The 12,228-nt window shown below is 48.2% G+C and overlaps 2 protein-coding genes and 1 long non-coding RNA gene across 8 annotated transcripts in view; 2 read left to right on the forward strand and 1 right to left on the reverse strand.

Annotated features, from left to right (window-relative positions):
- Positions 1 to 214: 214 nt before the first annotated feature.
- LOC106894502 lies at positions 215 to 2,248 on the forward strand. The gene is made up of 3 exons (XR_001413273.1): positions 215 to 390; positions 834 to 919; positions 1,849 to 2,248. It is a non-coding gene; the product is annotated as an uncharacterized LOC106894502 (long non-coding RNA).
- Positions 2,249 to 3,336: 1,088 nt separating this feature from the next.
- PEX12 (peroxisomal biogenesis factor 12) lies at positions 3,337 to 6,997 on the reverse strand. Of its 2 annotated transcripts, XR_001413272.1 has the most exons (4): positions 6,784 to 6,997; positions 5,922 to 6,466; positions 4,678 to 5,249; positions 3,337 to 4,331 (listed from the first exon to the last, which is right to left on the reverse strand). XR_001413272.1 is itself a non-coding variant. In XM_014953166.1 (3 exons), the coding sequence occupies exons 1-3, from the start codon at positions 6,907 to 6,909 to the stop codon at positions 4,850 to 4,852; spliced, it is 1,071 nt and encodes a 356-aa protein (XP_014808652.1). In that variant the 5' UTR covers positions 6,910 to 6,997; the 3' UTR covers positions 3,337 to 4,849. The 2 variants fall into 2 exon arrangements, 1 of the variants encoding a protein (XP_014808652.1); XM_014953166.1 differs by having other exon boundaries at positions 3,337 to 5,249.
- The window catches only part of AP2B1 (adaptor-related protein complex 2, beta 1 subunit), an 84,147-nt gene continuing 78,122 nt past the window's right edge, over positions 6,204 to 12,228 (forward strand). For 2 of the 5 annotated variants that reach the window (XM_014953161.1, XM_014953165.1), the window contains exons 1-2: positions 8,673 to 8,690; positions 11,362 to 11,419. In XM_014953161.1, the coding sequence (XP_014808647.1) occupies positions 11,383 to 11,419 (37 nt within the window). In that variant the 5' untranslated portion in view covers positions 8,673 to 8,690; positions 11,362 to 11,382. The other 3 variants (XM_014953162.1, XM_014953163.1, XM_014953164.1) reach the window with 3 other exon arrangements.

Consider the following 12,228-nt stretch of genomic DNA (forward strand, 5'->3'; position numbering starts at 1 on the left):
GGGAAGCTGAGGGGTCGGGGTGTGGGGCGGTGGCGCTAGAGAAGCTCAGGGGCTGGCGGGGCTGGCTGAGGGGGACGAACCCGACCGAGATGGGGCATTTGGGGCTGAAGGGGTGATGAGCAGGACGGAGGTGGAATATCTGGGGGTTGGGTTATCTGGGGGATGCAGGGTTCAGAGCGGGGTAGGGAACTGGGGGGATGTGGGTGGACAGGGGCGGAGGAACTAGGGGCTGAAGGGCTGCAAGACGTCTGTGTCTGTGTGTGTGTGTGGAGGGGTCCATGCAGGGAAGGAGATGGGAAACGGGGTGCAAACGGGTGGCGTGAGGGAAGGGTTAGATCGAAATAGGCCTCTGGACCCTTCGAGAGCCACTGACTTCAGCAGTATTTACAGGTATGACAGTTTTTTCCCCTCTTCTTTTTGCCTCGTACTGGCTCTCCTTGACCTTGGAATCCCAACTCATGATCTATCTTCCCTAGCTCCAGCTTGGGTCTATCAGATGTGTCAGCCCCCTCCCTCCCCTGCTAAACACGCCTCATCCCCTTATCTGTAACAGTAGAAGGTTATAAGGTGAAAAAACCCACACTCTTAATTCATGGATGAGCATTAAACTTAAAACCAACTTGGTTTTTTTCTGTTGCATGCTTGCAGATCAGCCAAAGCTTTAATTAACGCCTGTTTGGAGTCTCTTCTGCCTTGTGGGGTGGCAGTGTGTCTATGGGTGTGTCAGGAGGAAAAAGAGAGGTTTTGCTGGCTTAGCAAATAATGTTTTGGAAGAGGATGTGGTAAGTTTTTGTCTGTGTTACTCAACTTGTGTGGCTTTCTCCTGCACACAGGTGAACACCTGAGCTCTGTGTGGAGACCACATCTGTGCTGATGGTGTGAAGTACCACCTTCTCCTCCCTGGTGCTCTCTGACAGAGGTGGGTTCAAGAAGGTAGAAAAGGCCACTGCTTTTTCAGGCTTGTAACAGCCATCCCTGTTTTATCTTCCCCAGGTCAGTGTTAACTTACTGCAAACTGTCCTGTAGAAAGCCATGTGATCCCGAAAAGTATTTATCCAGAGCCCAATTTAAATCTCTGTTAATTTGGGGTGAGGAGGTGTGTGTTTGTTTTTTCTTCTAGAAGAAAAACCCTTTTCTGTTCCAATTCCTGACCTGGGGGCAAGCTCCTTACTGAATGGAAATAGATTTGCCCAGAGCAATGATGAGCGAAGTAGACTCTGAACTGGTATTGCTGAGACTTTGTGTCTTTGCTCTGACCAGGGCATGATCACGTAATCTTCTCTCTGAGCTTATTTAGGCTAAGCTCATCTAGAGTAAACAGCTTGGCTTCCTTTTGATGCACCCTAAAAAATACTGAAAAAATGTTAAGAATTTTTAGCATTTTTTTTTTTTTTAGGAGCAGAATAGTGTTGATTGGAAAAACAAGTAGTGTGAATACTTGATTGGATTTGTGTATCTTGCTGCAGTGCTGAGTGTAGTTCTGAGCTTGCAATGAGAGGGGTTTCTTGTTTTTTTTTCTCCTATATGTGACGTGGCATATGAAACTCCAGATAATTTGCTGCTGTATCTTCTCTGTAAATGTAATGCAGACTCTCTAAGGTGGAGTCTGAGCTGTTTCTCCTGTAGACACCCTATCAGCAGTTGGTTCAGCTGGCTTCTCATCTAGTAATTGCCAGCACAGAGGCAGGAATATTTTTGGAAGTGAGTTGTGGTGTGGGGCCTGGCTGTGGTGCCCAGCTCTGGATGAAGTGCAGCCCTTTCACGGGGGCAGGGAAAGGCTGGGCTAATCATGCAAGTACAGGAGAAGACATGGAGCTATTCTCTAATCTAGTTTTTATTCTCTTCCAGGTCTTGGTGACACCTTTATGTTCATTTCTCCATTCCTGTGGAGGAAGGAAGCTTCTATGGGGAGTATAGTTCTGGTGGTTTTCTTTGAACAGGAGAAGCCACATGGTTTCTGTTAAGAAAGGAGGGAAAGTAACTCAGTTGTTAATGCATTAATTTTTTCAGAGTGTCAAGATGAGTTGTGCATGTGGCTGAGGGTCACTAAACATTTTTTAAAAGACTTGCAAAGTCAAGTTCTGGCAGTAATGTATTGGGCAACTCCAGTGCTGCTGCTGTTGTAATTGTTTTAAGCAACACAACAAAGCATCCTGAATGCATGTATGATACATACGAACTTGTGACTTCTCTACAGTCATGGAAGTCCAAAGGTTGGTTTAATAAAGTTGGTGTTCCTTGAAAAAAATCTTTTCTTGTTTATCTTTAGACTGTCATGGGTTTAATAACACTATTACAGTCAAAAAGCAGATAAATGGGAATGTTTGTATCATGTGAATTGGTTTTGTAACTTTGTTTTAGAGCAGCAAACCCAATAAATGGATATTTATTTGGTTACTAAGGTCAGGAGGGTTAGAAGAAGCTGTCAAATCCAAGTCGGTCTCCTGCAGCCATCTGCAGGAACATTAACACAGTCTGGCAGGTAATTGCTGAGCCTGTCACCGTTGTGGGCTTAATGCCTGTTAGCCAGCTAGGCATTAAAGAGCAATCTAACATTCAAGAGTAATTACAGCTGTTCAGAATTGTGGGGCTTAGATGTGGGTGGTTCAGTGCGGGTCTTGGAGTTGGCCAAATCTGAGTTTGGCAGGGAGAGGGTGTTGTGCAGCGCGGTGTGGGGAGAGCTGGAGTGGAAGGCAGCCAGGGCCTGGCAGGTGGGCATCTGGTGGCTGTTCTGGAGAGAGGAAGAGAGATTAACCCTAGAAGATGGAGGTGTAGAGCCCCCAGAGCAGAGTCCCTGCAGGCAACTTGGTTCTGCTGTTCAGGAGTGAGTGAATCCTGGATTAGAGGGGAGGAAGGTGGGGAACTCGTCCGAGGGCTCTGCAGTGCTGGAGGGTGAGTTGGCATCGGTCGCTCTTCTGTCCCAGCTCTGCCCAAGCTTCTTGCTGAGCAGCAGATGGAAAGTACAGGAAGGATAGATGGAAACCAAACCTATGCTGAAATAACTGTCAGTCAAATCCCTCAGCCTTTATTTAAATGACTGGTTGCACTGGAGTCAACGGGACAATTGGGCCCAGGTCTGTCTAATCAGACATTATTTTAAGACTGGGCAGCAGCAGCAGGGGAGCATCTGGGATTCTGGCTTTTCACAGAGATGATGATCTCTGTGCATGAAGCAAAACTGATGTAGCAAGTGATGTGAATTAATACCCAGCCTGAAGCCAGCTGTGTTGAAAGTGATTTGAAATCTCAGAAAAATCTTGCAGCTTGATGTGATTTCTTTTCCAGCAAGGTGTGTGCTTTCTAAAGGAAGAGAAGTGTCTTTATGGAACCCATAACTACTGTAAAAAGGAGAAATGAGACAGTTTTTATTATTATTCCATAGTGGCAGAGGTAGAAGGGTCTGGAAGAAAGATAGTAAGACAAGCACTGGGGACAAATCTCATTTGTTACAGTAAGTGTTTTTCCAGAGCATCTCTGGGAGAATGCAAATTACTGTCTTTTCCCACATTATTCAATAACCTTGTTATCTTGAGGGAGGATATTAGAGATTTTTATCTTCTGAAGCAGAGCTAAAGTTGAGGGAAAATGAGTTGACCAGTTCAGTGGATTAAACGTTAGAACATATATCTCTTAATCTGGAAAGATCTTGCACTTTATGCAGCGAACTTTGCTCTTCGTATTCTCTAAACATTCCCTGGGATGTCTGGAGTAACAAACTGCTGCTCCCTGCAGCCCAGTCAGGAAAAAACCTTCTACCATGAAAAATCAGGTGTGGAGGAAGAACCAGCCATAATGTCACACACGTTCTCTTCTCCCCTCCTTTCAGTGAAAGGATGCTTTGTTACGTTATGAATGTGCTACATGGTTGGGACTGGAATAATGGCAATGTAATACTTAAACGTAAATGTTAAAGATTCCTCACCTAGAAAATGCTAATCTTATACCCATTATCATCACCTGCAAAGATGAAAGCAGCTTTAGTCTAGTCTCCTTTGTGTAAACAGAGCCCCTAGAAAAGCAAACTCCATTTTTTCAATACCCAGAGAAGAAATAAATTAGGCTCTCAATCAAGAAAAGAATTTTGCTTTATAAAAGCAGATAATAACAGGTTCAAAGACTTTTTTTTTAACAAAAACCAGCTCTCATCATTTGGCATAGTTGCTGCTTTAATCTGGTTTCTTATTTTTCTCCCTTGTGCAGAAAATGTGATCTCCCTCTCGTATCCTTGCTTGTACACACCACCTCTTGTTCCTTTAAAGAGTCAAAAGCCTTAATTTAGAACTGTTGATGGGAATTAGGGGTGTGATGTTCTCAATTCAAAGGCGAGTAGCCTGAAAATGAAGGGAAACTCCTAAGAATAACACAATCAGAGCCTGCCTCTTTGCCAAGCCCTAGTGCCGGAGCTCGCCCTGGGCAGCACCAGTGCCTGGGAAGCTGCTAAAGGAGGAATAACTCGCGTAGAGACTATTCCCTACCCCTTTAATTTGCTGGCTCATGCCCTCGAGCAGCACTTTTAGCAGTGATGCTCTTTGATCCTTACATCTGCATTCTTTTTTTTATCCAAAAGTTGGTCTCTGAAGGCATTTCTGTGCTGGCTGACAGCCTGTGGCTGTCCGATCCCTCTGAAACCGTCACAGGGTGTTTGGAACAGCTGACAAACCGAGGGGAGAGCCTTACCAGGATTTGCCAAGGCAGCAAAACTCTGATGGACTGCCAAGTTCAAAGGAGCTTTAGAGCTCACCGATGAGCTGCGGCGGTCGAAAGTCTTCTATGGGATGTAAGGGGTGAATTGAGGCTCCCTGCTACCCAGCCGCAGAGCTGTACGTCTGAAAGCCACGGGGCCAGCCTTTCAGCTCTCGGGAGAGTAGAGTTTGACAAGGTGCTGCAGTTCTGTGGCGTAGCCCGTGACGGGGCAGCGCTGGTGAGCCTTCACGTAACTGTACGCGCAGCGGTAGCAGAACACAAAGCCGGAGGTGGCCAGAGCCGTGGCGTTGACGCGAATTTTGCGGCACAGAGGGCAGACGGTCTTCAGTTTGGGTAAAAGAGCTGAGCCGGCCCCGTGGTCGAGGTGCACGGGGGGTGGAGGAGTTGGGAGGGCTGTCAGAGATTTGATCGTCTCCTGGTTTTCTGAGGAGTACCACCAGTCCAGGAACTGGAGGAAGAACATGCTGACGGACAGCCCGGTGGACAGGGAGAAGGCAATACCACCCAACGCTTTCCTCACCGCTGACTGCACTTGGGTTTTAATGCTGTAAAAGAGAGAAGATATGGAGAAATCATTATTACTGTGCATTTATCCATCTACAAACCAAGGTAAAAAGGACTTGGGGAGTAAATCACTGCTTTATGCAGCTTCTTAATGTTAAGGAGGTTGGTCAACGTATGCCATGTTTGTAATGGTCATCTACCAGGATGTTTGTCCCAGATTCTCTGTATTTTAAGGAAGCTTCAAGTTCTGTTTTGTTCAGAAGTTTAAATTGGAAGAGTTTGGACTGAGGGGACCTGGATCACAGAGCGTTTCACTCACGGATCATCATTTTACAGGACATTAAACGTGGTCATGACAAGCTGCTGCTCAGAAAGATCAAAGAGCTAAGTTTCAGTCCTTTTAGCAATATTGTTGCAGTCTAATTCCCTTGTTAGAAAAGCGCCGGTGAAAATTGAACAGGATAAAGGCCGGCGTGCCAACCTCCCTCCAACTTTGCAATTTTATTACCACAAAATCCTGTGAAGCTAATCCCTGCTACTTGTTTCCTTATTTACACTAATGATATACCCTTTTGGAGCACATTTTGCCAAAGGTAAACTTCATCCTGAGGAAACTCTGGAGAATGAGACAGTTTTACTTGCAGCATCACCAGCAGATTAACACATCCACAGAACCTTCTAGAAAGCAGCTGCTGAGCCATGTTCTGACATACCTGCGTGTTGGACTTGAGGTGGCTCCAGCCAATTTCTTCTCCAGGGCCTGGATATCCTCTGGAGTCAGTCTGACCAGGCGAACGCCAGCCAGCCTCAGCAGGGGTGAATGATGCTGAGCTTTCCCGAGGATATAGCACAGTTGCTGGATAAGAAACCAGCCCTCCCAGGTCATGTTTACAAAGGGGTAGGCAGCTAGAAAGGCTCTGTAAAAGCGCTTCCAGGATGACGATGGCGGGTGGATGGAGTACTCGTCCTCTTCCCTCAGGCTGGACACCAGTTTCTCTAGCTTTCCTTTCAGGTAAGGAACAAGAACCAGCAAGAGGAGAGACTTCCAGTGCTGCCGCTTTGGCAGGCCAGCCGTGGCCAGGGGTTGCTGCCCGTGATCTCCTGTCGGTATCCTCTTTAAGCTGTAGAAGTTTTCAGAAAAGGAGGCGCTGCAGCTGGCCAGGTAGTGCTGCTGGAGCAGCAAATCCAGCAGGACGTAGATCTCATCAAACCAGCGCCAAAGGAAGCCGTATCGGCCAGGGTTAGACTCTGCCAGCACCTATTGAAAGGGAGACAAACCCGAAGGAACTGAAAGCAGAGCAATGTGCTCAGTTACAGCAGCTATAATTCCTGCCTCCCGTTCCAAGAGTGAGCCCAGTGGCTCAAAACGCTTACGCTGGCTTGTGAGAGAGAAACTCTTCCTCGCCACAGAGCTGTGCAGTCTCTCCAGGGTCCCTTTCTGCAGCACTTTCCTCACAGAATATTCACCCTCAGCACAGTTTACCTCAGCGTCCGGCTCCCCACAGCGCTGAGGCCTGCAGGGAGGAGGAAGAGGAGGCGGCCGGCAGGCCTTCCCTCTCCTCCCCTCGCCCTTACCTTGACCAGGTGCTGCAGGGCGGGTTTCAGGGCGGCCATCAGGCTATCCTGGGCCACCGCCTCGAAGATGGAGGGCCGGTCGTCGCCGGCCGAAGCGGCCGTGAGGTGGGCGCCGAGCTCCGCCATGGCGCCGGCTGCGCTGCCCCTCGCCCCGCCGCCGGGGGGCGCTCCGCCCCGTACCGCCTCCGTCGGGTACCGCCGCGGAGCACCACCGACCGTCCCACACACCCCCGGAAGCGCGGCCTCTCTGTCTCCACCCCCCCCCCCCCCCCCCCCCTGGGGCGGGAAGCCCCCCGGTTTTCTTCTTCTTCTGGTTCTGGGCCTGCACCATGGCCCGTGTGTCCGGCTCGGCCTCGGCGCCATCCTCCTCCTCCTCGGCAGTGGGGAAGGCGGGCAGCGGGGGCGCGGGGACCTGGGGACAGCAGGGGGACACGGTGTGGTGACAGGCTGTGTGTCCTGGCTGTGCCAGCGACCTGCTGCTCTGCGCTGCTGGCCCAGGAGGGGACACCAGCGCTGGGGACAGCAGTACTGGGAACACTGGTATTGGGGATGGCAGTACTGGGGACACTGGTATCGGGGACTGCGGCACTGGGGACACTGGTAGTGGGGACACTGGTAGTGGGGACAACAGTACTGGGAACACTGGTATCAGGGATGGCAGTACTGGGGACACTGGTAGTGAGGATAGTGGAGGGGTACTGGGAGTGGGGACTGGGCCGTGGGGGCGGTGGGCAAGGGGGGACCCCGGGAGGGGGACACTGGTGGGGGTGCGGTGGGAGGGCAGGGGATGGGGGGAGGATGGGAATGAGCAGAGCGAGGTACTGGGATACTGGTGGAACTGGATGGGGGTGCTGGGGGTGGGATGGGAATGAGCAGAGCGAGGTACTGGGATAGTGGTGGAACTGGGTGGGGATGGGATGGGAATGAGCAGAGTGAGGTCCTGGGATATGAGCAGAGTGAGGTCCTGGGATACTGGTAGAACTGGGCTGGGATGGGGATGAGCAGAGCGAGCTACTGGGATACTGGTGGGACTGGGCAGGGGTGAGGGCCGGTGCATTGCTGCAGCTGAGAATGCTGGGAAGGGGAGCTGGGATTGATGGGGGATACTCCAGCAACTGGAGGGTGCTGGGGGACACTGGGGAGGGGGCAAGGCTGGTGGTAGGAACTGCGAGGCATTTGAGGGTGAGGTGGGGAGCACCAAAGGGGTGTTTGCTCCCCAGGATGGAAACAAATTACCTGCCCCTCGCACGCGCTGTTAGGGCTCTGGGTTTCTGAAGCTGAGGCGCTGCTTTCCCTTTGCCATCCATGTTCAGTCGCTCTGTTTAGTTTTCTGATGCTCCATCGGCCCTGAGCCACCTTTGGGCTATGGTGTGGCTACTCACTGGCTTTGCAGGTGAAATGGTTACATATAAGAGGTGGTGGCACCAGCTGGAGTGTAGAGCTGGGTTAAACTGGTGATCACCTTAGAGATTTAGGGGTTTGGTGCTGGATTCTTTCAATGCTGGGGAGCTTGGATCAGTTCTGAGGCCTTAAACCTGACACCTTCTTGTTTACACCTATGGGAAATCAGTGTGAGGAGCTGGTCAGGCTGTTGTTGGAGTCAGATGTTGGGCAGGGCAGGTGTTGGTCAAACGTAGGGTGCAGTTTTCTGTGTAGTTTTGGGTTTAGGAGGCTTATCTTTCTGGTTATGATGGTTCCTTAGCCTTTTCATTTAATCATGGTTTGGGTTCAGTCTACATTTAAATGACAACCCAATACTTACAGCATTAAGCACTGCCAGAACTTCTGGAGAAATTCCCCTATTTCATCTCTTCTTGTTTGCTGGGGTTGGAAGAGGAGCCTTTTGCAGTCAGCTCGAACACCTCTTCCCTTTTCCCACCTTAGCAGGTGCTGGACACAGAACGACAGTAAGGAGGGAGCAATCTGATGTAGATTTTCTTCTAAAAATACAAGGATGTTCATGATGTCGTCATAATTTATCTTGCCTCTCTTCAATTTTGATTTATGTACAAGAAGCTGGCATTTTCTTGAGTTATTTAAAACATTGCTATTTGTATATCTGGGCTGTTTTGGTTTTGGCCTTCATCTGGGACTTGCTGTAAACCATGCTGAGTTTGCTTGGTGGATGAGATAATGCTCAGCTCTGCTTGCAAGCTGTCTCTGAACAACGTGCAAAGCAAGCTCTGACATTCATGAAGCAAAAAATCTGCGAGCTGATGAGAAAAAGAGCTTTCTCCTGTGTGTCGCACTTGGAATGTGGTAGTTTGGTTTTTGACCGAAGTCAGATCTTATCTACATCTGTCAAAACAGGTTGCACAGACATATGCTGTGCATAACCTTGTCTGAGTGTTTCTAGGATTCTTCATGTTTCCAAGTATGTGATCTGAAGTTAGAAAAAAGGTGAAATGTCCTGCTTTGGGGTTTAAAGATCATCTCTGAAATTCAGCAAGGTTTCTCCCTCTGTGTATGTAGGTTTATACAACTGGGATCATGTGTATGGTGTGGTGGTTTGGGTTTTTTTTTTCTTCTGGATTTTCTCTAGAATCTGCTGTTCTGGCCAGATTATTGGCTGTTAAAACAATATTGGACCAGCTCAGCTGGGAGGTGTGACCCATGCTGACAAATCCACAAATAATGCAAACAAAGAACAGCAAGGCTGTGTTCAATGCCTTTGGCGTGGCATTGTGCCAAGTACTCTCGTAGAGGAAAACATTTAAATCATCTCCTAAGCTGGGCTGAAATCTGAAGGACTATGTCAGCGATAGCATTGCAGCTGACCACGGGCTGTGTTTTTAATTATAAAATGAGACCCACGACAGCTTTTTTTTTTTTTTTTTTTACTTTTGTGGTGCCATGGTTTTCTTGCTGGAAAGATTGCAATGTTGTGGCTCATGTGGGCTTTCCCGACCCAGCCTCTGTTTTGGAAGGAGGGCAAACCTCTCCTTCAGGAGGAGCAATGTGCTTCCAGAGCTGTCCTTGGGCATAGTTTGGTCTCCAGCTTGGCAAGAGCAGAAAGGGAGAGGAATCAAACCAAAACCAGTCTGCCTAATTGGGATAAGGCACAGGCCAGGGCTGGAGCTCTGGGGAACTGGGCAAAGCAACAGGTTGTTTCTCATCTGGTTGCTTGGCAGTTGGGCAAGATTACAACTGCTCTGCACGTGTAGAGCACGTTGAAGGTGGTAGAAATTGGGGCATTACCCCTCAGCTGCTGCTGCTGGGAACTTAACTAGTGAGGTATTAAATCCATCGAGGTGGATGGTGGTGGTGGGGGAAGAATGGTGTGGGGTTGGTTAAGGGATGAGGAAGGAAAGCGTTAAGCAACAGCGAGCTGGTTGCTCTGCTGGGCAGTGTCTTGGAGTTCAGAGCTAAGCTTGTCCTTTTGTTGCTGAGCCAGCAAGACCTTCGAGGTTTAGAGGCAATTCAGGCAGCGTTGAGGGAGCAGATGACTTGCTGCTTTGCTGGTAGATTTAAGGTTATGTACAAGAGAAGGGGAACTGGGAGGGGAATAGAAAAAGGACGAAAGAGGTAGGAAAACCCTTTTTGGGGGTGGTTTTAGGGTCATAGGTTCTTAGTGCTGATGCAGATTGTTTTTTCAAAACCAGACTGCCGACTTTCATGCTTGTTTTTCAGCCAGTAATTGAAAACTGTTTGAGTCACGTTTGTCACAGAGCTGGCAATTTAAGAATGAAATGATGGATATCCACGTATGTTTGGGCAATCCCTGTATTCTGAGGTATTAATAATTTGGTTCTGCAGAGCAAGAAAAGTGCTGGTGAGACCATTCCCTTAACTCTCTTCAGCACTTGCTGGCCCAGCAGCATTTTTCGGTCCTGTCCATAAAAATGCAGTGTAACACTGAAATAATAAGCTCGTGTGTGTGTGTCAGAGGTGGGATGTCAGATCTTGGCAGAGAAAGATTTCAATTTCAAGCTTGAGAGAACTGAAAAGTCATGGCTTTTCTTTTCACAAAACTGCTTTGCATCTCCCGGGAACAAAAGAAGGGAAAGAAATGAAAGGGCCTCGGGGTGGATATTGCAAATCGGGTTAATTGCTGCTGCCATCAAGATGCAACACGGGAAAGTATCGTTAGGGGGAGTTGAGTTTCCTTTGTCTGAAACAGGGACTTCTCGCTTCCAGTGGAGATATTAAATGTGCAGTGCTTTTTTTTTTTTTTTCAAAAATGAAATTGTGTACCCAGGGGAAAGACAGCTGCAGAACACGTCCAGCTCTGCTGATTATAAGGAGTTAAAAAACCGCCTTTTCCCTTCTGTGACTTCGAGTTTAAAAAGCTGGGCTGAGCACCACTGCTTTCCCAGCCTGTCCGCCCTCGGGCTGTTGTGTTTTCACTCACATTGTTCTTCTGAGCCCTCTAAATCCCTGGGTTTGCCAAGTAATAGCAGCAGCAGGTGCAGAATGAAGATTGTGAAACTCCTGCCTGCGGATGTTCAAGCATTTGCTGCTTCCCTTCCGTTACGCGCTCCCCAACCCTCCTTCCTCCGAGTTCCTGCCTCACAAACTGGGTGTTGTCAGCTCCGAATGCTCTTTGACTCCTTGTTCTTTTCTTATTGTTACTCCCAGGTGTTCTAAGGAACTGGAACCATGACGGACTCCAAATACTTCACGACCAATAAAAAAGGTTAGTGTTGAGCTGGTGCGGTAAATTGGAGGTGGTGGGTGGCTATTTTTACACTGCTTTTTTAACTGCTTGCAGAAGAACTTGTGCTTTTCTCTTAGCTCTGGCCCTGTTTCTCATCTTAATCATCCAGGGAGAAACTTATAAAGTAGGCCACATGGTGACAAAAGACAAAACTGATGTTTTTTAAGGTTTTGTGATGTATAAAATGACCCAAATTGCTGGTTTTTCAAGGATCAGAGAAAAAACATTGGGACTTGAGCGCAGATCTGGTCAGAGACAAAGTTTTAGTTAAGGACTAATAAGCTCAAGACTGAGGATGGTTGTTCCGTTGGGCATCCCAGGATTAAGTTGCTTGAGAGACATTTAATATTTAAGGTATAGATGTGTATTTCTACATCCAGCTGTTGCAAAGATGATGGGATTTCCTATTGCCATTTCCTCCAGAGCTGCAGTGCTCCGTTTGACTTGCCCTTGGCTTTACTGTAGGTGGTCACCTAACCTCAGGACAAACTGCTGCTGTTAAAAGATGGGAAGATGGGAAAGGACCTTTGGGGGACATTTTACCCATTTACCTGTTTCAGCAGAGGGTTTGTTCTGCTGAATATACAGCCTTTATCCCAGCACTTGCTGGCTGCAGTTTAAGCCTGATGTTGCTCATCTTTCTCCAGTAGATGTAGAAAATGGTTCACATTAACCTCTCCTTTTCGGAATTGCTGAATGTTTCTGATGAACACTTACCAGTGGGGGAAAAAAAAAAACCTACAGCATTGATCTGTTTATGTTTCATTAAGCTTCAGAATGAGCTCATC

Source organism: Calidris pugnax, unplaced genomic scaffold (genome assembly GCF_001431845.1).
Source record: "Calidris pugnax isolate Ruff unplaced genomic scaffold, ASM143184v1 scaffold133, whole genome shotgun sequence".
NCBI classification, from domain to species: domain Eukaryota; kingdom Metazoa; phylum Chordata; class Aves; order Charadriiformes; family Scolopacidae; genus Calidris; species Calidris pugnax.